The sequence below is a fragment of the Meleagris gallopavo genome, chromosome 30, assembly GCF_905368555.1.
Source record: "Meleagris gallopavo chromosome 30, MGAL_WU_HG_1.1, whole genome shotgun sequence".
In the NCBI taxonomy this organism is placed as follows: domain Eukaryota; kingdom Metazoa; phylum Chordata; class Aves; order Galliformes; family Phasianidae; genus Meleagris; species Meleagris gallopavo.
The window spans coordinates 147887-174650 of NC_139433.1; the positions used below are offsets into that span (position 1 = coordinate 147887).

The 26764-nt window shown below is 42.8% G+C and overlaps 1 protein-coding gene across 2 annotated transcripts in view; it reads right to left on the minus strand.

Moving 5' to 3' along the window:
* Positions 1-23892, minus strand: part of CERS4 (ceramide synthase 4) — a 63046-nt gene extending 39154 nt beyond the window's left edge. Inside the window, exons 1-4 of one of the 2 annotated variants that reach the window (XM_085211613.1) lie at positions 23743-23848; positions 19117-19171; positions 406-439; positions 65-238 (exon numbers count right to left, since the gene is read on the minus strand). In XM_085211613.1, coding sequence (XP_085067739.1) covers positions 65-237 — 173 coding nt within the window. In that variant the 5' untranslated portion in view covers position 238; positions 406-439; positions 19117-19171; positions 23743-23848. Of the gene's footprint in view, positions 1-64; positions 239-405; positions 440-19116; positions 19172-23742 lie in introns of both variants that reach the window. The other variant, XM_085211612.1, reaches the window with a different exon arrangement.
* Positions 23893-26764: the final 2872 nt, after the last annotated feature.

A 26764-nucleotide genomic window follows, 5' to 3' on the forward strand; every position in this document is an offset into this window, starting at 1 on the left:
AACTTTTGGACCTGCAATGACGCTGGTATCCCCAAAACACCCCAAACATGACTAAAGAACCTACCTTTCAAAGACACATCGAATGACAACCAGGATTAAGGCAAAAGGGATGCTGAGCAGGAGATCACGAGGCTTAGGGTAGTGGATGTCTTCAGACTCCTTCATGTCCTCCCATGTAATTCCTGGGGGGAGCCAGAACTCGTGCTGCCATAGCCATTCATTCAAAGAGTGTGCCATCCTGGAAGGAAAAGAGACCAGAGTACACTGAGGATGCCTAGCACACAGCAAACCTGTCAGCACAAGCATGTGAGGCAGAGAAAGGATTACACCCTAGCTGAGGTAGCATCTGGCTATGAAGGCAGGTGTGGAACACCTCAGTGCCCAAGGGACTGATAAACTACTCACCGATTTTTATCAGGTGCTCACTGATTGCAGATTCCTGGCACAGAAAAAGAAAAAAAAAAAAAAAAAAAAAAAAAAGAAAGCTAAAATGGGATTAAGTGTCTCAAAATTCAAGAGAACACTGGTGTAATCCTCAGCAAGATCTATCAGGAAGTTTTAAGTCTAATGTTGCAACTTCACAGGCAAAACAGAGTCCCTTCTACAGGAACGACAGCTTGGTGAAGATATGCTCCCAGGCTGGCTACCAGCATCCCTCTATATCTACATATCTTTACCTTTTAGTCTTCTCCTCACTATGTACATATCTATACCATCTAGCCTTTGATCTTTTGTATTTATTTGCTTCTATTTACACACTGCAATTTCACTGTGTGTGTATGTGCACTGTAATTACTATTATTCTGAGGCTTGCCCTTAAAAAAGGAAGAAGAAAAAAAAGAGGTTTATCTTCTGCTTTATGTGATTAAGGAAAGTGTGTCCAAGTAAGAATTTCTGTGGTAAGCTGGATTCCCAATGTAATTTTAAAGACCATGACAGAAAGTGTCATTTACATACGTGATCAGAGAATTTAACAGCATAAAAGGCAGCGAAATGGGTGTAATGAAGCAGTCAGCATGAAAATAGTTGCAAGATAATTCTAGCTCATTCACAAATATGGGTGGTTTTGCCGTCAAATAGAGGCTGCTCATTCTGATTGGTAACAATATCGAGAACACAAGTTCTGAATGTGTCAAACAAACTCTGCGTAGGTAAGGAATAAGAGGGAAGGCATGCGAATAAGATGCCCATTGAGATTATTTGAAGAGCATACAGGAAATGCCCTGTTATGAAACCAACAGAAAAAGCATGTAATTAGAGAAACAAACTCTGGCCCATTTTCTGCAAGGAGAAGTGCATAACAGGTTGAAAATGAATCATAAGTTTGACTTTGAAGTTATCTTCAACTCGGGAACAGATGCTTTGTTAGCTAAAATGAAGACCAGGCTTATTCCAGAATTTTGCAGAGTCTGATGGATATCATCTGAAGCACAAACTCTCTTCTTGATTTGGACTTCATTACTGGAGAGTTCAGCAGGGAGGAACGTGATGATGTTTAACACGAGCAAGCGTAGAGTCTTGCTCTTGGGGAGGAATACCCACATGCATCTGTACAGGTTAGGGGATGACCTGCTGGAGGTGATCTCTGTAGAGAAGGACCTGGGGGTCCTGGTGGACAACAGGTTGGCCATGAGCCAGCAGAAGGACCCCGGGGTGCAATAAAAAGAGCGTGACCAGCAGGGCAAGGAAGGTGGTTCTTTCCTCTGCTCTGGGGAGGCCACATTTAGATTAATGTGTCCAGTTCTGGGCTCCCAAGTTCTAAAAAGATAGGAATCTCTTCAAAGGAGTCCAGTGGAGGGCCACAAAGATGATGAAGGTCCAGGAGTATCTCCTGTATCAGGAAAAGCCGAGTTACATGGGGCTATTTAGCCTGGGGAAAAAAGACTAAGGGGGATATCTGATCAATGTTTATTAAATGTCTGAAGGGAGATGGAAGGCTAATGGATGAGGTCAGACTCTTTTTGGTGATGCACAGCAATAGGACAAGGAGTAATGGCCCAAAACTTGAACACGGGAAGTTCTGTACTAACATGTGAAAGAACTTCTTTATGGCAAGGGTGATGCAGCACAGGAACAGGCTGCCCATAGAGGTGGTGGAGTCTCCTTCTATGGAGATATTCAAGACCTGTCTGGATGCCTACCTTTGTCACCTATTGTAGGGAACTGCTTTAGCGGAGGGTTGGACCTGATTATCTCTTAAGGTCTCTTGCAACCCCTGCAATGCAGTGGTGCTGTGATTCATCTCAATGTGCCTTTTGATCTCATTATAACAGAGAAGAACAGGACCCCATTGCTTCACATTCGACTCTCATTTCTCCTGGAGTATTCACAGTCAATTCACCATGATGACAAAGCTGACTGCAAAGAATATTTGACATAAAGTGAATGCAAATTTTCTGAGCATTTAAGATATGCAAAGAGGAAAATGCTTTTCCCTTTCCAACAAAGGAAAAAAAAAACATACTAAAAATGCATTCTTCTTCATGCATTTCCTCATTTCAGCATTTGATATCTAAGTAGACAGCACAGAAATAACTCCTAAAAATCAAAAGCCTGATTTACTGTAGAACTGTATCCAAAAGTATGAGGGCTGCTCCAAAAGTAATGCCTCTTAATTTATGATGTCAACCCACAACATCAGAGGCAGATGTTGGTGGGATGGCAGTATTAAATTTTGTTGCCATGTGACAGATGGCAGCAGAGGGACAGTCTGACAAAATGGAATCTGACATGGAAAAGTGTATGAAGCAAAGGAGTGGAACTGAATTCCTCCATGTAGAAAAAAAGGCACCCACTCTTATTCATGGGTGCTTGCTGAATACTTATGGGGACTAACCACTGGATGTGACACAGTGAGGGACAGGTGAGGCATTTCAGCAGTGGCAACAGAGATATGAAAGACGAGCTAGGTGATAGATGGCCATGAAGATTTTGACAAACACGGCATGAAGCTCTTGTTTGTTGATGGCAAAAATGCACAGCTAATGGTGGTGACTATTGTCCTGTTTTGTAGCTGAGAATTTGTTCTATCAAATGATGTTATTGTGCCCTTTTATCTCTTTCAGTTTCCAAGGAGATAAATAGGAAGCATTAGTTTCAGAGCAATCTACTTAGTAACAGTTAAGGCCACAAGAATAATATTCATCCTCGCTCCAGCACCCAACTTCACTAACCCTGAAAAGAACACCCAATTCTTTGCCTGAGTTCAGTTTGACAATAATCACAGCATCTTCTTCCTGGTGCAGCTTTTGGGACTCTGGGAACTGCTGTTTTGCTCCCATTTCCAGGTTGTTATTCATTCTTTGTGTTACCTCTTCTATCAGCGCAATGTCTGGATAAAGATCATTGACACATAAAATGAAGATAACATCTGTTTTAAGAGCCTAACAATCGAGATGTAACAGATTTTATGTTGTCTGTCAAATCTGGCCTCGACTTCCCGGAGAGCTGGGGAGAGAAGAACCTTAGGAAGTTCAACAACAGCAAGTGCAGAGCAAGTACACAGACCTGCACCAGGGGAGGAATAACTACATGCATCAGTACAGGTTAGGGGCTGCCCTGCTGGAAAAAAGCCCTGAGGAGAAGACCTGGGTGTCCTGGTAACCAAGAGGTGGTCATGAGCCAGCAGTGTGCTCCGGTGGCCAAGAAGCCAATGGGACCCTGGGGTGCATCGCACAGAGCGTGGCCAGCAGGGCAAGGGAGGTGCTGCTCCCCTCTGCTCTGCCTGGGGAAGCACAGCTGGAGCACTGCGCCCAGTGCCGGGCTCCTGACTTCAAAAAAGACAGGGAACTGCTGGAGAGAGCCCAGTGAAGGGCTGCAGAGATGGGGGGAGCCCGGAGCATCTCCTGGTGGGAAACGCTGAGAATCGTGGGACTGCTTGCCTGGAAAAGAGAAGGCTGAGAGGGACCTGATCAGTGCTGATCAGTATCTGAAAGGTGCGGGTTAAGTGGATGGAGCCAGGCTCTGTTCAGCCATGCCTGGTGACAGGACAAGGGACACTGGGCAAAACTGGAACCCAGGGAGTTTCATCCAAACATGAATAAGAACTTCTTTACTGTGAGGGAAAGAGCATGCTGCCCACAGAAGTGGTGGGGTATCTTTCTCTAGAGATATTTCCCAGACGCTTTCCTATGCAGCTGCTGTAGGGAACTGCTTTGGAGAAGCCAGACTGGGGGATCTCAAGAGGTCCTTCCAGCCCCTCTGGTTCTGAGATTCTGGGATCTTTTAAGTCTCAATGACTCTCTGGGGCATAAGTGTAACCTAATTTCTCCTACAATGGATGTTTTAAGTTGGGAACATCTGCTATCCACTACCTATTCCCTTTTCTTCTGTAGGATCCTTTCTGCCTTGCCTGTTGTGATTCAGCAAAGGCAACTGAAACCAGAACCATAGGAGAGTGGTGACAGGACTCACACTACATTAAGAAGAGAGAAGCGAGTTGAAGCATACATACTTTCATGCAAGATAAATCCTTCCAGACTACTCAGTAAGCATGCTGTTCATCAGTACAGTTCTATGTGGATAACACCATTGCACTAAACCAAAGAGCCAAGTTTTCAGGATGTCCTCAAGTCTCCTATAAACTGCATGGGAACAGATTTCTGCACAAGATCATACAGTTTTAGATCAGAAATTGTGTATGTAGAAACAAATTAGATGAGTATGGACTTAGCCAGCAATGAATTCAGTATATTGGCACTGTGAAGCATGGTGATCATTTTCCAAAATAGCTTATGCACTTCAGATAAGTAGCAAATAGCAACCAGAAAAGTAAGGTAACCTAATCAAGGGGTTTGAATCAAAAAGAGCTCTACAAGACATGAAAGACACTGATTTCAAAAGTGTTTGTAAGTCCTCTCAGCTTTAAAAATCTCAACTGTAGTCAGGAAAAGCAATGCATTGAGTTTTTTCACTCTGATATGAAACTAATGAAATCTGAATTGGTCTTTTCATCCTCAGCATTCATCTCCATATGTTAGCCTGAGAAGATCTTCAGCTTGCAGTTAGATACTGTAACTATAAAGGACACCAAGAATACCTAAGAGAACTTTAAGGAGAAATTACACTTTCTTCCTGCCCCAGCTCTCCGGAATACATTTCTTCAGTGCTACAGGGCTGCTCCACAGCGCAGATAATTGGTATGTTAGGGAAAGTTGCTGTAATAGTGATCACACAGCCACAAATCCACATATCTGATAGCAGCATGGGTCTGATGGAGGACAGAAACTAACTGCTAAGAGTTCTCTGTGGGGAGCATATGAAATGAGTCTTCCCATTTACTTGGGGGGAATATAGATTCAAAGTGCTAAGGAAGTAAACAGCCATTATCTAATCTACTCTCATTTGCAAAACACACTTGGGATCATCTTCCTGAAAGATTTATTTATCTCTGCAGCTATCTTTACACAGCACAAATATAGAAAAGGATAAAGCATGAAGCAACATATTTCCCTTTTTGCAATTCAGACAGGCTAAGCTCTCAAGCTGAGGCAGCTGAAAAGTTGAAGACAGTGGTGTTTCTAAAATGCTCTTTGAGCATCCCCAGAAAAGCATAAACCAGCCCATTTCTTTTTGAAAAGTTCTTTAGGACTCTCAGAACATCCTGTGTTATTAGTTGTAACTTTGTAATAACACTCAGCATGGAGCCCTCTAGCTCTGGTACAAGAGTAACAAAAAGACAACTTCTTTTACAGAGCAGGAACAAAGGAAAAAACAGCACTGCAAACACTCCCCCATCTGTGACACGCAGCAGAGCAGCATTCGGATTTCACAGACAGCGAATACAGAATCACAGAATTGTAGGGGTTGGAAGGGACCTCTAGAGATCATCGAGACCAACCCCCTGCCAAAGCAGGTTCCCTACACCAGGTCGCACAGGTAGGCGTCCAGGCGAGACTTGAATATCTCCAGAGAAGGAGACTCCACAACCCCCCTGTGCAGCCTGTTCCAGTGCTCCATCACCTCACCGTGAAGAAGTTCTTACGCACATTCGTGCGAAACTTCCTGTGCTGCAGCTGATGTCCGTTTCCCCTCGTCCTGTCTCCTCGTACCACTGAAAAGAGACTGGCCTCACCGCTATGGCCGCCACACCTCAGATATTTATAAACCTGGATCAGGTCCCCTCTCAGTCGTCTTTTCTCAAGGCTAAACAGACCCAGTTCACTCAGCCTTTCTTCATAGGGGAGATGCTCCAGGCCCTTCACCATCTTTGTGGCCCTCCGCTGGACTCTTTCCAAGAGATCCCTGTCTTTTTTGTACTGGGGAGCCCAGAACTGGACACAGCACTCCAGATGAGGCCTTACCAGGGCAGAGTAGAGGGGGAGGATCACCTCCCTCGACCTGCTGGACACGCTCTTCTTAATGCACCCCAGAATGCCATTGGCCTTTTTGGCCACGAGGGCACACTGCTGGCTCATGGCCAACCTGTCGTCCACCAGGACGCCCAGGTCCCTCTCTGCAGAGCTCCTCTCCAGCAGCTCATCCCCCAGCCTGTATTGGTGCATGCAATTATTCCTCCCTAGGTGTAAGACCCTACACTTGCTTTTGTTGAACCTCATCCGGTTTCTTACTGCCCAGCTCTCCAGCCTGTCCAGGTCTCGCTGAATGGCAGCACAGCCTTCAGGCGTGTCAGCCAATCCTCCCGACTTCGTATCATCAGCAAACTTGCTGAGGGTGGCCACTATCCCCTCATCAAGGTAACTGATGAAGATGTTGAACAAGACTGGACCCAGCACAGACCCCTGGGGGACACCACTGGTCACAGGTCTCCAGCCAGACTCTGCACCACCAACGACGACCCTCTGCGCTCTGCCAGTCAGCCAGTTCTCAACCCACCTCACTGTCCACTCGTCTATCCCCAACTTCCTCAGCTGTGTTATAAGGATGTCGTGGGAGACAGTATCAAATGCCTTTCTAAAATCAAGGTAGATTACATCTACCGCTCTTCCCTCATCCACCCAGCATGTGACAGCATCATAGAAGGCCACCAAGTTGGTCGAGCACGACCTCCCCTTGGTGAACCCATGCTGACTGCTCCTGATAACCTCCTTTTCTCCCAGTTGTCTGGAGATGGTATCCAGCACAAGCTGTTCCATCACCTTTCCAGGGACGGAGGTGAGGCTGACAGGCCTATAATTACCCGGATCTTCCTTCTTGCCCTTTTTGAAGACCAGAGTGACATTGGCTATTCTCCAGTCTTCAGGGACCTCCCCCTGTTATCCAAGACCTCTCAAAAATGATGGAGAGCGGTTCGGCAATGACCTCCGCCAGCTCCCTCAGCACACGTGGATGCACCCCATCAGGTCCCATGGACTTGTGGACCTTAGTACTGCCTAGGCGCTCACGCACGTCCTCTTTCCTGACTAAAGGGAAGTCTCCCATTCCCCAGACCCTCTCACTAACCTCCAGGCTGTGGGATTTCTGCGGGAGAGCTTTTTCACTGAAGAATATAATGCTAGATGCTGAAGGAATAACAATGTTTGTAGTAAAATACATATGTGAAGATTAAATCAGAAATAGTGAAGTATCACAATTATGCCAAGGGGCATAAAGGAGGGCTTAGGCTGCAACTGAGCCTATACTGTGGAAAGGCACTCTATATATACACCGCTAAGTCGTCACAAAATGTCCTGAAGCAACTGTCCTGACTAGTGCACTGGCATTGCTACATTTTGCCATTCTTGATTTTTTGCTGTTTAACTTCTGATTTCTATCCAAAGCCCCAGAATGACAAACACCTCTCCTTTGAGCTGCACCAAACTGCATAAATGGCTCTGCTGTGCAGATGGAATGTGCTGCAGTATCTGAGCACTGCAGCAGAGAACAGCACAACGGGGCTCCATGAAACCTGAGCCGGAGCTTAGAAACACTGCTATGCCTGAACCCCTCAGGGACTTATTTCTGTAGTTTCACTTTCAAAGCAGAACTGTTGGAGAAGCAGCTGGAAAGGTTACTCCTCGCCTCGTAGTTAAAACAGCCAAGCAGGTTTACCCAGAAAGCATAACTGTTGCTTACATCTTCAAAGAGTTATTCTGCTGCTTCACTTGCAGAATCTATTCCCAAGCTAAGCATTAATACCCAAGTGTATGAATACTCATATAACTTTGCATATGTGAAATAGAAGTGAGAGAGAGAGACAAGTCTTCTTAAAGAACTGGGTAATTACAATGTATAAGTAATATAAATGTCCATAATAATAAATACAAAAATATGCTGGAGTTTTTAATTTGCTTTTTGACTCATCAGCATTTCCTCCCTCAACCATTTTGCTCGTCTTAACGTCTGCACAGCACTCACTGGGAACACAGACGTGGCAGTGATTCAGGTCTCTGCTCTCACAATTCTTACCCCAAGCAGAGAGCTTCCAACACCTTTCCAAGTTTCAATATGCAACTCACTAACCTCCTTCCTCCTCTCCTCCACACGAGGAAGCAGTTAATTTTAGGAACATCCCAGCCTGCATTGAGCCACTTTCAGCTTTTTGCTATGACAGGCAACAACCTTCTTACTGAAGGGTACCATATTAGAGGGTTTTGCAGCAATTACGTATATTGAAAACCATTCCTAAACTTCATCCTCGGTGGGTACAATCTAACTACAATCAAGAATGTGAGTGCCATTTGCTTTTGTATCAGCACAGGGTTTTACCATGAAAAAATTCTTACTGTTTATAGACAAGCAGTACTTCTCTCTCATCCTTCATTTGTCCCAGCTAAACAAGCATGTGATTTCTAATTATCTCCTAACATAATGAGCCACAGCTGAAGAAACAGAAAATCTCTCTTTGCACATTCTTCCGTTCATGACTACACTGTGAACAAGATTCTGAGGAAGTGTCCACCTTTAACATCACCATTTTTAATATAAATTTATGTTATTAGTTCCCACATTCACAACCCTACCCTTCATACCATTGAATGTCATCTGATTCCTCTTACTTGGCCCTAAGAAGGCCTTCCAGTTCTTGATCATACCACAGACGGCCCATTGTCCAAAGATTGATGAGCCAAGCTGTGGGTGGATAATGCCACAGACATAAACATCCACAAAGTGCCTCTGGGCCAGGCACAAGTCTGCCAAGTCTAATTAGTGTAAGAGTAGCATTATGCTAACTACCTCACTGCCAGAACCAGCACAGGTATTCCTGCAGCAGACTTCCTGGTGAAGCCAGTTTCCCAGGATTTAATTAACCACCAGCAGCACAGGAGTGCCACAGGGGAAATTATTAATTAATGTGGAATCACACCACCATGTGGATGCAGTTACATTGCTCCTGAATTCAAACTGCGTTATCCTTGTTGGTGGGGTTTTTTTGGTTTTTTTTTGGTGGTGCTTTTTTGTTTTTTGTTTTTTTTTTTTACATGTTTTTGCATGAGGCTATGGTTGAAATAACTAAAAACAAAAAATGCATCTCAAATCTTGATAATTTGAGAGTAGGTTGAAGAGTGCCCCAAAAAATCATCAATTTTCTGGTTTATTTGTGACCGCTTTCAGTTGACATAAATACATTTTTTGCCAATTTTCAAATGGAATGTATAGAGTTGCAACCCAAAATTTAACGTTGTCTCTTTATCAGATGTTTATAAGCCCTCTCCTAGCAGGGAGAGATATCCCTCCCTTCACAGACATGCCTTACTTATGTCATTGCTTTTTGGCAGTATGAACATCTGTGAGCAGCTGTTTTCAAGGATGAAGCACAGGAAGAGTAAAACTTCATCAGAAATCTCTAACAAACACCTCGAGACCTCACTCATTGCAGCCACTTCCACTGACCCAAACCGATGAACTATTTTCACAAAAACAAGTTCAAATATCCCACTAGCTTTATATTGCTGTTGTTGACTTTCTTATATGTTTTAATAAAAAAAAAAAAGAAATTAAAATACGTTTTGTTACTTAGATACATTAACTATATGATGTATTTTATGAGGGCTGCTCCACAAGTAGTGCCTCCTATTTCATCATGTTGGCCCATGACATCAGAGGTAGATGTTGGTGGGATGGCAGTAGAGGTTGAACCTTCCCACCAATATCCCATTACATTTTGTTGCTGTGTGACAGATGGCAGCAGAGGGACAGTCTGACAAAATGGGTCTGACGTGTAAGTGCAGATGGAGCGAAGGGGTGGAACTGAATTCCCTCATGTAGAAAGAATAGCACCCATTGACATTCATTGACGCTTGCTGAACATTTATGGAGACCAACCAGTGGATGTAGCATACTGCAGGGGGATGGCATGCTTCAGCAGCAATGACAGCAACAGAGGGTCACTTCTGCTGGTGCAGACTGTTACAGGCATGGCATGCACTTCTTGTTCACTGCTAGAGTTAATGCGCAGCTACTGGTGGTCACTACACTGAGAAGCAGTGTTTTGCAGATGAGAACTTGCTCTATCAAATAGTGTTATTGTGCTCCTTATATCTGTTGTAATTTCCATGGAAATAAATATGAGCCATTACTTTTGGAGTGGCATACATACGCTTAGTCCAAGACAATTCCTATTCACACAGTGCAGCCCAGGCAAGCCAAAAAGTTGGACACCTTAATGGTTAAGTTGTAAAACAGAGTCCTACGTAAATTTATAAAGGTTCCCTGTTACTTTAAATTAAGAGCCACTGTATTCCAGTCCTGCACTTGTCCTTACTTTTTGATTTAAGGTTATCGCTGTATGTTATGCACTTGAATCTTCAACTAAGAAATCAATGATTCAGACACTACCTTCATCAGTTCCCTCCCAATAGCTTTCCTAGACAGCTTCTGACCTAATTCAGACCTCCCGTAATCCTGATGTCTTTCACTGCAGCTAAAACTACTTGTTAGAACTGTGTGAGTTGCAAGTTCAAACATGAAATGTACTGCAGTTCTCTCACAGAGAAACAAATAATTTTAACGAAGTAAGCTCAGTTTAACATGACAGGCTATTTTCTTTGCATGCACTTAACCTTGTCTTCATCTCAGTAGCCAGGCTTTTTTGCCCTCTCCAGTCTTTCCTGTAAAAACATTATATTGTGGTCACATTAAGACCACAATACTGGGATTGGGTTGGTGGGATGATTTTTCCATCTGACATGTATCATGTATTGTCACTGCGGTAAAATGTACAGATAAAAAAAAAAGATCTTTGCCCCAAATTCTTAAGTTACATGTACCATTATTTTCAGAATGCTGAGACAGAGATTATCCAATTCCAGTCACTTGAAGGGAATGCATTAACCTTTCCAAATTTCATCCCAGCTTCCATATGCTCATTTCCATTTCCTCATCCCTGGGGATATAACTGCCTTCTGATCTCACCTTATCAATATTTCCTTTGCCTGATATCACTCTCATTCCTTATTTCTGTGCTAGTTTTTCCCCACTTCAATTTTAAGACTTTCTTATCCTTCATACAAATTTAACCACAGCCAATGACTAAAGAATACAGCTGAAATTTATCAGTTAAGAAAAATGCCTTTCGAAGAATGTGCTTTGATAACAAAACACATTCAAAAGCTTTCCTTGTAGTAGCACTCCGTTGTCTATTAGCCTTCAGTCTCTTGGCCCGCCTTCTCCTCATTTTGTCAAAGTAGCTTTCCTCAGAAAGCCACCACCCTATACACCTCTTTCAACTCCTCCTGGAGATACATAGTATGTCTGCTTACTTTGGCTACAGCCAATACAGAACCTCCAATCACAGGAGTGGATTCTGGTATGAATCTTGGGCACAGATAATTGTTTTCTGCAGCTAATTCTGCTTTATTTCTCCTCGTTCCCCAGCTTTCTCATCTTTTTCTCTTGTGATTCTTGTCCTCAAGTTCTGGTAGAATCTCCACTTTGTTTTTGTGTGAGATAGGACTGTTTTTCAACCCATTCTAGTGATGAAAAAAAAATCTTTTTCCATTCTGTATCTGTCAGTACTAAGTTCACCCTCCTCACCCAGACTTTGTTCTCCACATCCTGTCCTCTGGAAGCTGGCTGTAAACTTGAAATGATTTATACAGTTTTGCCTCTCCACCAGTGATTGTTTATCCTCAACTTCCTGGCTTCCAGATGTTATCGCTTTATTCTACCAGTCAATATTTCCTACCAAATCATCTCATACAATAAATTCATTTTGCAATTCATCATTTTCAATGGAAGGTGACTACTTGCTTACTTCCACTACTAGTCCAACAAAAGCTTGATTCTTCACTCCTAGTTTTAAAAGCAGAATGACAAAGTTTGCCTCTGCAACCAGGAAAACATCTCTTTTCAGCCCACTGAGAGCTGGGTTGTGCTGCTTTACTACCTAGACTTCCCAGTTATTCACCAACTTTAGCCCTGTCCCATGCTTCAGCATGGGCTGAGCATGTGCTGCTCTGTTCAAGAGAGAAAAGTTTCTGTAATATCCACTATCCCAGAAAAAGCATAAAAGCCCCAAAGAAATGCTGGAAGCTACAAATCAAAGCCTAGCAAAACGACAAACTTGATTACCGAAATCTTCAAGGAACAACTCTCTTTCTTACCCAGCATAAATTACCCACTAACTTCCATACCTTGTGGTCTGCTTGCCAGCTTCTTGGCTGCTGCTCTGACTGCTGACTGTTCAACTCCCAGGTAGACAGCACAGCATTCAGGTTGCCATCAGACAGCCACATCAGAATGCAAATTACACAGCTGTTCATCCCTTCCTGAGGGGGATGGGTACGATCCTTTGATTTTACTCAATAAAAAAACTAGTGCTAGTTTTTATTGTACTAGTGAAAAACAAGGCCAAAAAAGTCAGTAAGTACCTCTGGTTTTTCCATGTCTTTGGTAAGGAGTGCTTAGAATAATGGGCTCACATTTTTCTGAGCCTTCCATTTGCTTGCAGAAGCCCTTCACATCCCTCACTCAAGCTCAGCTTTTGCTTTTTCAATTCTTGCAAGCTCAGACAATACTTCTCTATTCCTCCTGCCCAGCCAGCCACATTTCCACCTTTTTCATACTTCCATTCTGTGTTTGAGATCCATCAAAATTTCATGTTCACCCCTGCTTGTCATCCTTATAAGCACATTTAGAAATAGAAATATCATGGCTGTTTCTCCTCCTTCAGACCCTTAAAGATGCTCCTCTATTAAGGCTGAAGAAACTTAGGTTAAATCACAGCAGCAGCAAGTCACAGAAATAAAGTGCTATCTTGAGAAACTCGTGTGAAAAACAGCAGACAAAAGCTGAAGATCTTCAGACTCCTATGCCTCTATTATGAAGTGAAATGTTCCTTTTTACCATGAGGTAGCAAACTTTGAACAAGAATATAATGTTCTACCATCACTGTGTAGAAGACTACAAACCATACCACTACTATGTAGTAAGAACACCAGATACCGCTAGTAGCCAAAGAACTAGCATTCAAAGAACCAGCTAGAAAGTCCCCTCAAAATACAGAGGCATGTATTATCATCTCTGTTCCTTGAAAGCTTACAAATAAAAGATGCAAGGAGGAGGAACTTATAAAATCCAGGTCAGCTACTTAGCAATTTCTTTATTATTATTTCTAATGCCTGCCATTTCCTCCAGCCTCTCCGCAGATTGATTGACCTGAGGAAGAAAACCAAGTCATTGGGTTCAGGCGACAGTAAGACCACATAAAGAAATCACAAGGAAGCTTAATTCGACCTTACGTGCTCATCTCCTTTCTCTCAATTCATCAATACCAAACAGAGCTAGGCGAAGCAAATCTTAGTAAGACCTCTTCCTTTAAACTGAGTTAAGAGTCTGTGAATAACTGCCAAAAAGCCTTCTAAACAGAAATGCTGTTTATCACCAAAGACTGTACAAACAAGTAGAGATTTTGGAGGGAGAAAGAAAAAAAAAAAAAAGGAATCACACACTGTGAGAATCCACATTGAATAAGGCTCAAAACTTTAACCATGAAAAACAATAATTACAGGAAATTCTAAAAAAAAAAAACAAGCCAACTCTTCCAAGGAAAAGTTCTGCCCTTCTAAGCTGAGGTCCAGCGCGTGGAGGTTCAGATGCTGGAGAAACAGGAACTACATTTTCATATCTTTCATATGCATCGCAGACATCTTTTCCACTGATTTTTCAACTGATTATCAATATCCCTGTTACTGGGTCTCGAAATGTTTAATTCTAACTATTAAAGTGAAGACCTGTGAAAAATAAGTAGTGGAGAGTAGGTTCAAATTTCCAAGTCTTAGGCCATACTTTAATCACATCTTCAAACTTTTTGATGCAATCATAAACACTAGGAAATGTTCTTGCTGTATGAACTGAAATTATAATACCATTTCTAAGTGAGGACGGGAAAGGCAGAATTAAAATACCATGCAACTCTCAATAAAGTCTTTTTCACATAAGCTCACGTAACAGCACAGTGCTTGTCCAACGTGTCACCTGATTTTCAGCCCACTCAAAGCATAAATATTCCTTATTAGTCACATGTTCAGGTTTGACGGCCCTTTGTAGTTTCTCCTCTAGGAATCAGCCTTGGCTAGGGTTTCTGTTCTGATCTATGAGGTCCCACCAAACTCCTGAACCGCTAATCTTAGGTCGAAATGAAAGTATCTGTTGTGATAAATAAGAAAATGGAAAGACAAAGGAACAAAGCTAAAACACAAGAGTGGAATTGGATCATCTTGAATGCCAAAATAGACTAGAAAAGAGCTTATCAATCATTCCACACTAGATGAGTTTGTTTGCATGAGGCTGAGGGAAGCATCTTACGTAACAGTTTGGCACACCTACAGATGAAGATCATGACTTTTCACACAATCTCCATTCTCCTCCTTCACACAGGGACACACAGGCTTTAATTACTTCCTACCAGCTGGCTCTGAATTTCAGTATCAACAGTTCCATCAGTTTCCCAGGTTATTTGTTCCCACAAACTCCCCAGGCAGCTTCAAAGCTCAAGAGAGAAAAATGAAACATTAATTACTCTAAAATTAAGATTCTTTAAATGATAACCTTTTAATACATTTTTATTATTATTAGTCTTTAATTTCAAAACACAAAGCTTATAATTTTATCTGAGAACAATGCCTACATTCCCAGTGATCATACTGTGACCACTTCTTAATCGGTAATGCAATCTACCATGTGATAATGCTTATTAAAAATATGTATATATATTTGAATATCTATCAGTGCACCAACAACTCAAATGCAGAATGTAAAACTCTCAAATTCTTTCAACAGTGATTCTCCCTCTTCATTCTGTTTTTAGAAGAGTACCCAATATCACGAAAACCTGCACCCCATTGTGCTTTCCTACTACAGCAAAATATCACTGTGGGCCAGTCAATTATTTACCACATAACTTCATGCTGCAGCTGCACTGCGCTACGTATCCAGCAATTCCAGCTTTCTGAATAAGATGCATGATGGGATCATTTTCATGAGAAATCCCAACAAATGCACACAGAGATTCTTTAGACTATTTAGCTTAGGTGGCCTTCTGTCTGTTATTAACAGTTCCTCCATAAGAACAGCTTCTGCCTCTGGTCTATTGAGTAGTCCCTGCACTACACTGCAGATGTGATGGGACTGTGATGCCACATTTCTTCTATTCCACATTCGCTCTACAATAAATATATGGTTCTGCCTGTAGCCATACCTTCCCTGTAGCCATCAGTTCAGCCCTGCCTGAGCTGGGACAATCACACCTGTACTGGATACAGAGCCTGAATGAGCCAACGGAGCCAAGGCCAGAGTGACAGCCACAGACATTCTAGCCTCAATGCACAAAGCAAACATCTTCAGCTGCACTGCTCTGCCGGCTGAGCTCAGGGTTTATTTTTAAAATACAGATCCTCAGGGTCATTTTCTCCTTTCTTCAGTTCACCACAAATCAATGTCATTACTGTGGGAAAACAACATTACAAGAAAAATCCTGTAATAATCACTATTTCAGGAATTCTTAATTTATGGTTTCACTTCAGTGTCATCTCTAAATAGATAAAATCTTCTGATCTTCTATTTGAAAATATAAAACGTGTTCTCTGACATATCATCTTTCAGATCCTCCAGAATTAGTTTATCATTTACATACATACAAAGGCAGATGGACAATAAGGAAGCAGTTCCCCTAAAATGCTCAGGCAGTACCCCCAGTGGGTAAAAACTTATTACCAAAACACAACCTGAGCAGAGCCTGTTTCCTCCTTCAAGATTCTTTTGTCTTGTTTTGATGCAGAGCCCTGGTACTCGCTTTGCTGGAAGGCATATGCCATACTCGTGCCTGTTGCCATCTGCACAATAACCTCATAAACATCTGAAAAGCCTTTTGATTTTTGGAACTGACTTTTAAAGTAAAGAGACTCATAACCAGCTTCAAAAAAAACCAAAATCTTTACACTAATGGGATTACCACAGTTGGTATACTTAGACCATATTTTCTATGTTTTCAAATTAAGTCTACTCTTGCATTAACTAAAACCAAAGCGTATTTTTAAAAGGAATGGAGAACATGCACTGGGTCCTCAACACAGTATGCAATTACGATCAAACCATGCTGAGGTGTGCTCTGCAGCAAACACAAATACTACAGAAATCAGCCTCAACAGAACAAACAGCCTTCAGTGTGTTTTCAAATCTGGGAAGAACAGATTCATTTCTCCTTAGCTTAAAGACCCTACCATGAAATGCCAGTAGAATCAAGTATCAAATTTTGATGCAGATGTCCTAACGGCTAATATATGCATACAACAGGGACCCACAATGAAATGAAAGCCTTTACTTCAAAGACAACAGTAGTTATGGACATGGAACAAGGGCGCTGGCATCACGAGGACCAGGGAGAGTAGCTCTGTCTTCCTCTTCAGACAGTAGTGATGTATTGGTGGAGCACACTGGGTTGCACAGCTTAGTCCTTCAATGGCAGCCTTGCAACAGACATCAGCCTGGGGTAGGTAACAGCTCCTGGAACTGTCTGATGCTATGTAATGAAACAAGACTGCACTGCTTATGCTTTATCTCCTGCTGGGCAAAGATGCAGTGCTCCAGCTCTTGGCAGTGTTTTCTATACACTGGTTCATCAGATGTTCTCCAGATCCAGAGACTGAGCTAGCTGGAGCTTTTAGAACACAGCCTGCAGTGCATTGCATTGCAATGCAAATAGCAGCATAAATTCTACACCTGTGATATGTTACACTACAGATGCGTCTGCAATGCTCAATTAATTTATTAATTCTGTTTACTGTTAAGAAATAATTACACAATCTATTTTTAAGTAAGTTCTTGTATCAGATAACAACCTTTGCTTTCCCCTGTGCCCTCAGGTGAACATACATGTGTTCTTGCTACAGGGAAGAAAGTTGGGATGGACATCAGCCGTGCAAGCAGGAGATAAAATACAGACCACAATAAACCACCCTGACACTGGAAATCTCATTACAATTTTGTTCTTATCAACAGGCTCCATCTTCACAACTGAAGCAGAGTCAGCTCAAAACTGCTCTCCCTTGTTTACGTTGGATTTTAGTGTGAACCTGTTATGACACAGAAACATTTGGATGCACTCAAAGTGTTCAAATTAAAAAAGAAGAAAAAACATCTATCTAGAGCTGAGAATTATGCACTCGGTCTTCAGTATTTCAGAGAACAAACATGTTAGTTAGAGCCCTTAGTACAGAAAATCAAGATGGACTATTTCTTTTGACTTACAGATGTTATTCTTTTGAAATTTTATATTCTCCCCTCTTCTAATTTTGCTTTCACCTGAACAAAGCCAGACTGAAGCACAAGCAACTACAGTGAGGGAAGAAGCAGATATTTCCTTTGCAATTCTCTCAATGATTCTTTCAATTCTACAACTAACTCAAAGAGAGGGGAGGAGTGTTGGTCTCTTCTCCCAGGCAACGAGAGATGGAACAAGAGGAAATGGCCTTGATTTGCACCAGGGGAGATTTAGGTTGAATATCAGGAAAAAAACTTTTACTGAAGGGGTTGTGAAGCAGGTTTCCAGGGAAGTATGCAGGTCACTTCAACAGTAATGCCTCCTATTTATTTCCATGGAAAATAAAGCAGCTACAAAGAACACAATCACACTATTGATAAAGCATGTTCTCAGCTACAAAAGCACTATTTTTCAACACAGTCACCACATTACCTGTGCATTTTCACCAGTGATGAACTAGCCTGCATGCTGCACTTGTAAAAATCTGCACAAGTGGAGGTGACCCACTGTTTCACAACTGCTATGATGGTGACATTGCTAGGAAAATATTGCCCAAGCAGTCCAGCTACCACTGCACTCATATTCACTGTTTGGTTTCCATTCACATTCAGCAAGCATCAATAAATGGGTGCTATTTTTTCCACATGGAGGAATGCAAGTTCACACTTTTGCTTCATCCACACTTCCATGTCAGACCCATTCTATCAGACTGCCCCTCTGCTGTCATCTGTCACATGGCAACAAAATGCAATGGGATATTGGTGGAAAGGTTCAACCTCTACTGCCATCCCACCAACATCTGCCCCGACATCATGGGCCAGTATAATAAAATGGGAGGCATTACTTTTGGAGCAAACTTCATAGTTCAGTCACCATTCCTGGAGGTATTAAAAACACACGGAGATGCAGTGCTTATGAACGTGGTTTAGTGGTAGACCTGCCAGTGCTAGGTTAAGGGATGGACCTGATTATCTTCGAGTTCTTTTCCAATCTATGAGATTCTATGATTTTAATGGGTGGAGAGATCCACCATCATGAAATGAAACTTTCCAGAGTGAAGGGACTCCCCTGCTGTCTCTGGTTTTTGGTAACATACAGACAGGGTAAACCAATAATGCCAAATCACCTAGACCCTGACCTCCACCCATCCCTGAGCAGCACACCTACTTCAGTGCCACAGCACCTCTGTACTCAGCACAAAGGCTCAAGAGGACACATGGGCAGTCAGGCTGGGAAAATCATTTCAGTTAGAATTCTTATTCTTTATGCTTGGGGTAATTTCACCTCATACCAGCTCACCCGTGCACTTCACTATCTAGCTTCAAAATCATTTGTTCTGATGAAGCAAGAGGTTAGGGAAGACAAGCACAAGTGGCCTGGCAGGGTAGAAGTGTTCACTTCTCTCTACAAGAACACAGCTCAAGCTGCTGCAGAAAACACCTCCCCTGAATTCCAAACCTCCAACTGTTACATCATACCTGGAAATTTCCAAATTCATGTCATCTAGTCCTTATTGACCTCTGGAAGAGGAATCTGCAACACAAAAATGAAAAAGGAATCTTAAGTATTTTACATACATGGCCCAAAGTAAATTCAACTAACTTGCATGGACCTCCAGCTTCTCATCACACAAAACGCTCTGTTTTTCTCCTGGATTTCTAATAGATGTCAGTGGGAAGCTGATAAAGGTTTCCTTTACTCGTCTTTGATCTGAAAGAAACCTGTACAGTACATGATAGCATCAAAGCTGCATTTTAGAGAGAAGATGAAGAACCTGTCTAAATCCGAGAGCCAAAAAGTAAATTTATTTCAAAAAGCTTTTCATGGATATTGCAAGAAATGAGTGTTTTAGAAACTGGTGTTATAATGTAGAATAAACACTTAGAAAACATTGCTAGTTTTCTTGTCTTCAGATACTATTTTGTTTTTATAAGAACTTCCCACCATCAAATACACAAAAAAAGGTGTATGAAGAAGCTTCTCTGAAATCAGTTCTTCCAAACCTTTGTAAATGACTAGAAACAAAAAAAGAGAACAGTACAATTAACAAAGCAGTTACTCGCTAATATGTCCTAGCTTGATCATACTTCTGTTTCAGGAAGAAACAGAATTAGTAAGAAAAATGATACATTTATTAAAGGAATTAAGAATGCATCTTCATCTTCTTCATGTTCGAACTGCTGCCTTGAGGTAAATATCAATATGACATCTACATCTGGGAGAACAGCTCTTAACCAGAGCTGGAATTGTCCTTATGACATGGATGAGGTTTATTCCTTTTTGCTCATTCTAGAAAGTGATTTTCAGGTGAAGATGCAGGTAAAACTTGCTTGAGGACTGACATACTAACATTCACTAGGGTCTTCAAGTTTCTAGACACTTCGGCTTCTGCTCTAGCACTGCTGACTGTCTTTATTTTTACTTGCAATGTAGTACTACTAAAACTTGAGGATTCAGAAGCTTTTCAGAAACCTTTAGACAACGATCAGACTTTCATCAGCTATTTTGCGAACAAAACACCCTTTGATCTCTCTTGAAGGCATCTGTTAATGTCCTGTTACCAACACCAAAGGAGCTGTACATAGAAAAGAAAGAGGTTCCCCACCTGTACGGCAATAACAGCTGTCAAAATATCCTGCTACAGATCACAATTTATTTTCAGGTCTTCCTTTACATATTACAAGTGCTCTCAAATCCATGATACTGTAGATCAACATGTGAACCACTAATGTCTGACAGGTGAAGCCCCAGTGACTGGAAAAGGAAAAAAATCTCTCCTATTTTAAAAACGTTAGAAGTGAAGACCCCAGGAATTACAAAACAGTCAGCCTCACCTCTGTGCCTAAGAAGATCATGGAACAGATCCTCCTGGAAGCTATATTAAGGCAAGTGGAAAACAAGGGAGGTGATTTGAGACAGCCAGCACAGCTTCACCAAGGGTAGACCACGTCTGACCAATCTGGTGGCTTTCTATGATGGAGTGATTGCATCAGTGGACAAGGGAAGAGTGACAAATGTCATCTACTTGAAGTTCTGTAAGGCCTTTTATGTGGCCCCACACAACATCCTTGTCTTTGAATAGAGAGAGGTGAATTTGAAGGGTGGAATGTTCAGTGGATAAGGAATTGGCTGGATAGCCATAGTCAAAGAGTTGTGGTCAATGGCTGGATAGCTGGGTGGAGATCAGAGAAGTGATGTCCCATAGAGGCCCAGTAGGGACTGTTTAATATCTTCATTAACAACACAGAAGTGGGAGCAAGCACACCTTCAACAAGTCTGAGGATGACACAACCTGAACAGTGCAGCCAACAGACCATACAGGAGGAATGCCACCCAGATAGAACTTGACAGGCTTAAGAAGTGGGTTCATGTGAACCTCATAAAGATCAGTGATGCCAAGTGCAACAATGCCACCTGGGCTGGGGCAATCTCAAACATCAGCACAGACTAAGGGATGGATGGAGAGAAGCCCTGTGAAGAAGGACTTCAGAATCCCGGTGGATGAAAAGCTGGATGCGAGGCAGCGGTGTGTGCTTGCGGCCCAGAATGCCAACAGTTATCTTTTTACAAGGGCATGTAGTGACAGGAGAAGAGGCAATGGTTTTAAACTGAAAGGGTAAATTTAGGTTAGATACCAGGAAGAAATTGTTCACCACATGAGGGTGGTGAGGCACTGAAACAGGCTGTCCGAAGAAGCTGTGGAATAACATTTTGTAAGTGCTCAGTACCAGGTTGGACATGGCCCTGGGCAACCTGATCCAGTGAAAGATGCCATGGCAGGGTGGTTGGACTCGGTAATGTCTAAAGGCCTCTTCCAACTCAAACCACTTATGAGTTCATAAACACAAAAACAACTCAAGTTATAATAACAGGGATATCTATCTCAAAGGACAGAAAACTATCAGATGTTCCTTTCTGACATCTTTTCCTCTCTTGACCCCATTTGGGCACATGAATATAATAAAAAATCCAAATCAGTTGTCATTCAGAAGAACTCCTGGTTGCAGGAATGACTGAAAAATTAAGTCCCATGTTTACTGGACAGCACCAGGTCTATGAAAGTCTGGTTATTGTTGTGATATTGGCTCTTCAGAGCTTGCTCCTTCTTTAGGCCAAATGCTACTTAAGTTCTGCATTCAGAAGGTTGTCAGAACACCACAAGTAACCTTCAGAACCAGAATAAAAGTGTCTTCAATCAAGTTGGTCACCACATGAGGAGAAAAAGAACTTCCTCAAGTTGAGAAGGGAGCATTAAAAAGATGCTTTCCTCAGCTCTACTTCTGCAAGAAAAGTGAGTAATAAACTGAAATGTTAAGTATCTGATGATGACATCAAGGATGATATCACAAGGACAGAGTCACTGAGCTTCTGACTTCAGACATGTTAGTAAGCATCCTCAGGTAAACTTGGGAAGAAAGAGTGAATAGCTTAGATATCCCTAAGCACCACCATTCATCTTTATTTCTTCATGGGTTAGAGTCTCCTTAGACACTCTCTAAAAAGTAGGAGAAAGGGCACTCACCCAGAAGAAACATTTTTTACTTTGCTTAGAGCTAAAATATAGCAATAGTTTCTGCCAGTGATTATGCAGTTTGTAGCAGGAACCCAATCCTTGACTTAAGTGAATAGAGAAACTGAGTCCCTTTGAATTACCGGGCTGACAGACTGCAAAAAAATAAGCCTAGTTTCTGTGGGTTTAGGAGGATTATAATGCAATAATATAATAACCATTTTTCACTGTATATATTTGCTCTCCTTCCTGCCGATCAAACAGAGAAATCCCTCTCTTCTACCTCCTCAATTCTAACACATGAAGGGAATTAGATTAATAAAATTAATATTTCATATGAATTTCACAAGTTTGTAACATTTTATAATCCAGAACAGGCATTCCTCAACAAGTTGTCTTGACTCCAAACAGTGAGAAATTCTGGCTTCATATCAGGTGCATGGTTCAATTTTGCCAGCTTCTTTACTGGCATGAGCACCTGACCGCCTGTTCTGACTGTAATCTTCCAGCACACGGCCTTGGGTTAACAACATAAAAGTTTTTTTGTTTTTTTTTGTTTGTTTGTTTGTTTTGTTTTTGTTTTTTAGCAGAAATGAAGAAAAGGCTCCTCTGTGATGGCAAGGCTCTGTAACTCTCCTGAATACCTCGATAAACCTGAGCTTGCAGGCAGATGAGTCATCAGCACATTTTCGCATCTTGCAGTTGTCCCTGGTCAGTCAGAGGCAGCCTGGCTCCTCCGGAGGGCCGACGTCCCACATTTGTCTCCTTAATCAGATCTTCAATCTGACTTTCACAAAACTTACAAATACAACTTCACCATCAATTTGCAAAACGAGAACGTTTTACCTTCAGCAGCAGGTGAATGGTGTAAGTCACTCAGCAAACATTTTCAAACCTCGCTAGCTAAAATTCAGAAGCCTAAATTCTATTATTCATCAATGCCTAATCTGGAAACATTCACCTCACGCTCTGACACCTAACTTTTTTCTCATTCAACCGCCAGTGCCTCTAAAATCCACCACTTCAAATGATTCCAGAAATGGAAACTGCAATGTAGTGCTTCCTCTTTTCCGGGAGCAGTTGTCATTACTTGCAAGAAAAAAAAATGCTTCTTTAATTCCACCATTCTTCCATGCGAAGCGCTCGGAGCACACCAGCGCAGACGCCCACCCGAAGGGCTTTTGCGACCTTCCTCACCACAAACAGCTCGATGTCACCCCTCCCTTCCATACCGATTTCATTCTGCCTCGCTGCGCTCCGACAGCGAGCAGAAAACTCTCCCCCGTGCAGAAGAGCGGTGTGGCGGACCGCCCTTTTCCTCACGACTGCCACCCAGGCCGGCCGGCCGGCCCCGTTCCACGGCGCGGCAGCAGGTGGGACGCGGATCCTCCCGGCTGCTCCACAGCACAGCCCGGCGGTACCCCGCGCCCCACGGCGCTCCCGCAGCCCCTCCGCGGGCACCGCCTCCCCTCCCCGCAGCATCCAACCCTCTGCTCCCGACCTCGATGACTCCGCGCAGCCCCCGGCCCGCCGCCTCCCCGCGCTGACCCGCTCCGTCCCCGCCAGCGATCCCTCGCTCTCCCCGCTCCCTCACCTCCGCCTCCCCCGGGCCGCTGCCCCGCTCTCCGCTCTTCTCTCTCTCCCGGGGCGGCGCTGACCCGGTCTCCCCGGAGACGCGCTCGGCGTCCGGGCTGTGCGCGCCTCGGGCGTGAGGAGGAGGCGGCGTCCGCGGGGCGGGGCCGGGAGGACCGTGCGGCTGAGGAAGGGTCGCCTCCAGACTGTAGGGCTTTAATGGCCGCTGGGAACGGGGAAGACCTAAGTGCAGCCTTGTAGTGCCCAAAAGGAGCGTAGGAACAGGAGGGAGAGATACTTTTTATGCTGATAGCGATAGGACAAGGGGGAATGGGTTTTGAACAAAAGGAGGGGAGATTTAGGTCAGATGTGAGGAAGAAGTTCTTTACTCTGAGGGCAGTGAGGCCCCAGCACTGCCTGGAGCAGCCCCAGGCTGTGGATGGGCCCTGGGCAGACTGAGCTGGGGGCACCCAGCCCACGGCACAGGTGGGGCTAGGGGGGATGTGAGGTCCCTTCCAACCTAAACCATTCAGCGATTCTATGAAGAGGGTTTGAGGGCACCAACAAGTGAGGACAGACTGGTTCTGGTGACCCTGGAGTCTAAGCCTTACCAGGAGTGATGTGCTGAGGAGGTTACAGGGCTCTAATAGGAAGGCCCATATGTTATATTAATGGAGAACGTGGTCTGTTTTGCCTTACCCAGAGTGCATTAATATTTCCAGGACGAATCATATGGATATCAGAGAACCATTAAGGTTGCAAAAGATCATCTAGTCCAACCATCATCACCATGTCCACTAAAGCCTAATTGTCCCTAACTGCCTTTTCTTGAACACCTTTGGGGTTGTGATTCCACCACCTCCCCGGGCAGCCTATTCCCAATGCCTGACCCCTCTTTCCAAGAAGTTTTTCCTAATAAGAGAAGTGGGAGTCAGCTGAAAGGGACAACTATACTAGGACGTGTATAGAATGGTGTATATGCCACAGCAGCCCTAATAACAGAATGAAATACCACAAGAACAAAGACACTAGAGACCCTATATTCTCTGTCACTGTATGACAATGTTTGCATGGTGCCATTTATCGCTGGGAAACTGAAAATGTAAGGCTAATGAATTAGACTGTTATTTATATGCAGTTTTCATGAGTTCGAATGGAAAAAATGAAGGTGTAGTTGGAATCTTCATCCTGAGACTCTTGCTTTCCGATCTTGCCAACAGTGAGTGTGGTTAGTTGAACCCAGTATTTTCTTCATAAATGCAGAAAAAAAAGGAGGAGGAGTGAAGTCTCCCAGCAAACTGCAGCTGCTCTGGAGAACCAGTGGTTTGCGTACTACACATTATTTCAGCTTCTTGATGGGACAAGTCAAAACAAAGAGGAAACGCTGAGACAGTGGACTACAGCTTTGGAGTCACTGCAATACAGCTGTGTAGATTTTAAGGCCAGAATAAAAAAAAAAAAAAACGAAAAAGAAAAAAAAAAGGCAAGGGTCATCTATTCATCTTCCTGCATTACATAGGCCAAAAAACAAAACAAAAAAAGGCTCATCATTCTTGCTTTCAAGTCTTGGGAGTACTGATCATGTGTACTATTGTTTGCCAGCGTGCTATAATGCATTCTTGGAGCACTTAAGACTGTTCCCTCATCTTACTAAAATGCTTTCCATCAGCTCGTTATTTCCAGGCTTTTCTGAAGCTGTACGCAGGATAGATATGATAAGCATTGTTATAAATACCTGTCTTGATAGCAGTGTTAACAATTTGAAAACAAATATAGTCACTTCTTACAGTTTTCTCTGTTACGTATTGTATTTCACATGCTCAGTTCCAGTGAAGCAAGATAGAATCATGCAGACTGATGGCTTGAAAATAGTTTGCTGCAGTAACTGGGTTGCCATTAATGCTTTAGCACCTGGGCAAATAAACTGGTGAATATTTACACAAAGAGTTCCAGCCCTAAAGTTATAATAAATTTAGGAATCTTTGGCTCTATCATATTCCCTTGGTGGAACCCCAATGCTTCTACATGCATTAATATTCCTGTAGCTGATTGTCCAAAACCAGTTTAATAGAGTGCTCAGCCTGCAGTGTCTATATTTGTAAATCCAGCTTCTCTGGATCTGATCCAAAGCCCATTGACATCAGTGAAAAACTCCCACTGACTGAATGGATATGGACTGGGCCCTCCATGAGTATAAATCTGCTCGTTTCAGTGCATGCAGAGGGTGAAACAAAAGCATCTAAAACCACTGGAGCAAAGGAAGGGGCTTTGCCCAGTCTGTTTCCTCCCCACAACCACCCCTCCCCCCCAGATAGTGCTGACTTTCTCAATTACAGAGGTGTAATATGAGTCATACTATCAGGAGCAGCAGTTTCTGCGTAATCACAGCAATGACCAGCATAGAAGCAGCAAAGCACATCACAAACCTGAAAATTTCCATGCAGCAAAGCAATTCAGGACATAAAGCCTCGTTGAGTAGCCTTGACCTAGAGCATAGAGACATGATCCATACTTGTCTTGTTGTTTATAGAAATCACAATGAGCTTTGAACTGTGGCTATGAGTGCTGGTTCCTTAAAGCATTAAAAGGTATCAGTTGTTTCAGGGGGATGTATGTTCAGACATCCAGAGGGGTCTAATGCAAGGAAGTATGCACCATCCCTAAATATCAGATGTCTTTGAGTTGCTTCATGAAACAACCAGGGTTTGAGGTACTTCAAAATAACTCCAGAACATAGGCTGCTGAACTCATTTCAGGTTATTATTTATATTACTCTATATCTGTGAGTTAAAAACAACAACTGGTATTTTGAACATAATCATCCACCAGCTGCTCAAAGTGGACTGGACAATACTATGTTCAATAGTCCCAAAATTCGTCTAGTTACAGCCCATGAAAGAGTCATCCTTTGAAATTCTGTTCAACACATTCTCCTAAGGCTCTGACAGACCTGAAGGTCACTTTGCCTGCAATCTCTGGTTATGATGTGCTGGAAATTCCAAATGTGTCTGTGTGAGAGTGGACAGCACCCTCATGTGGAAAAC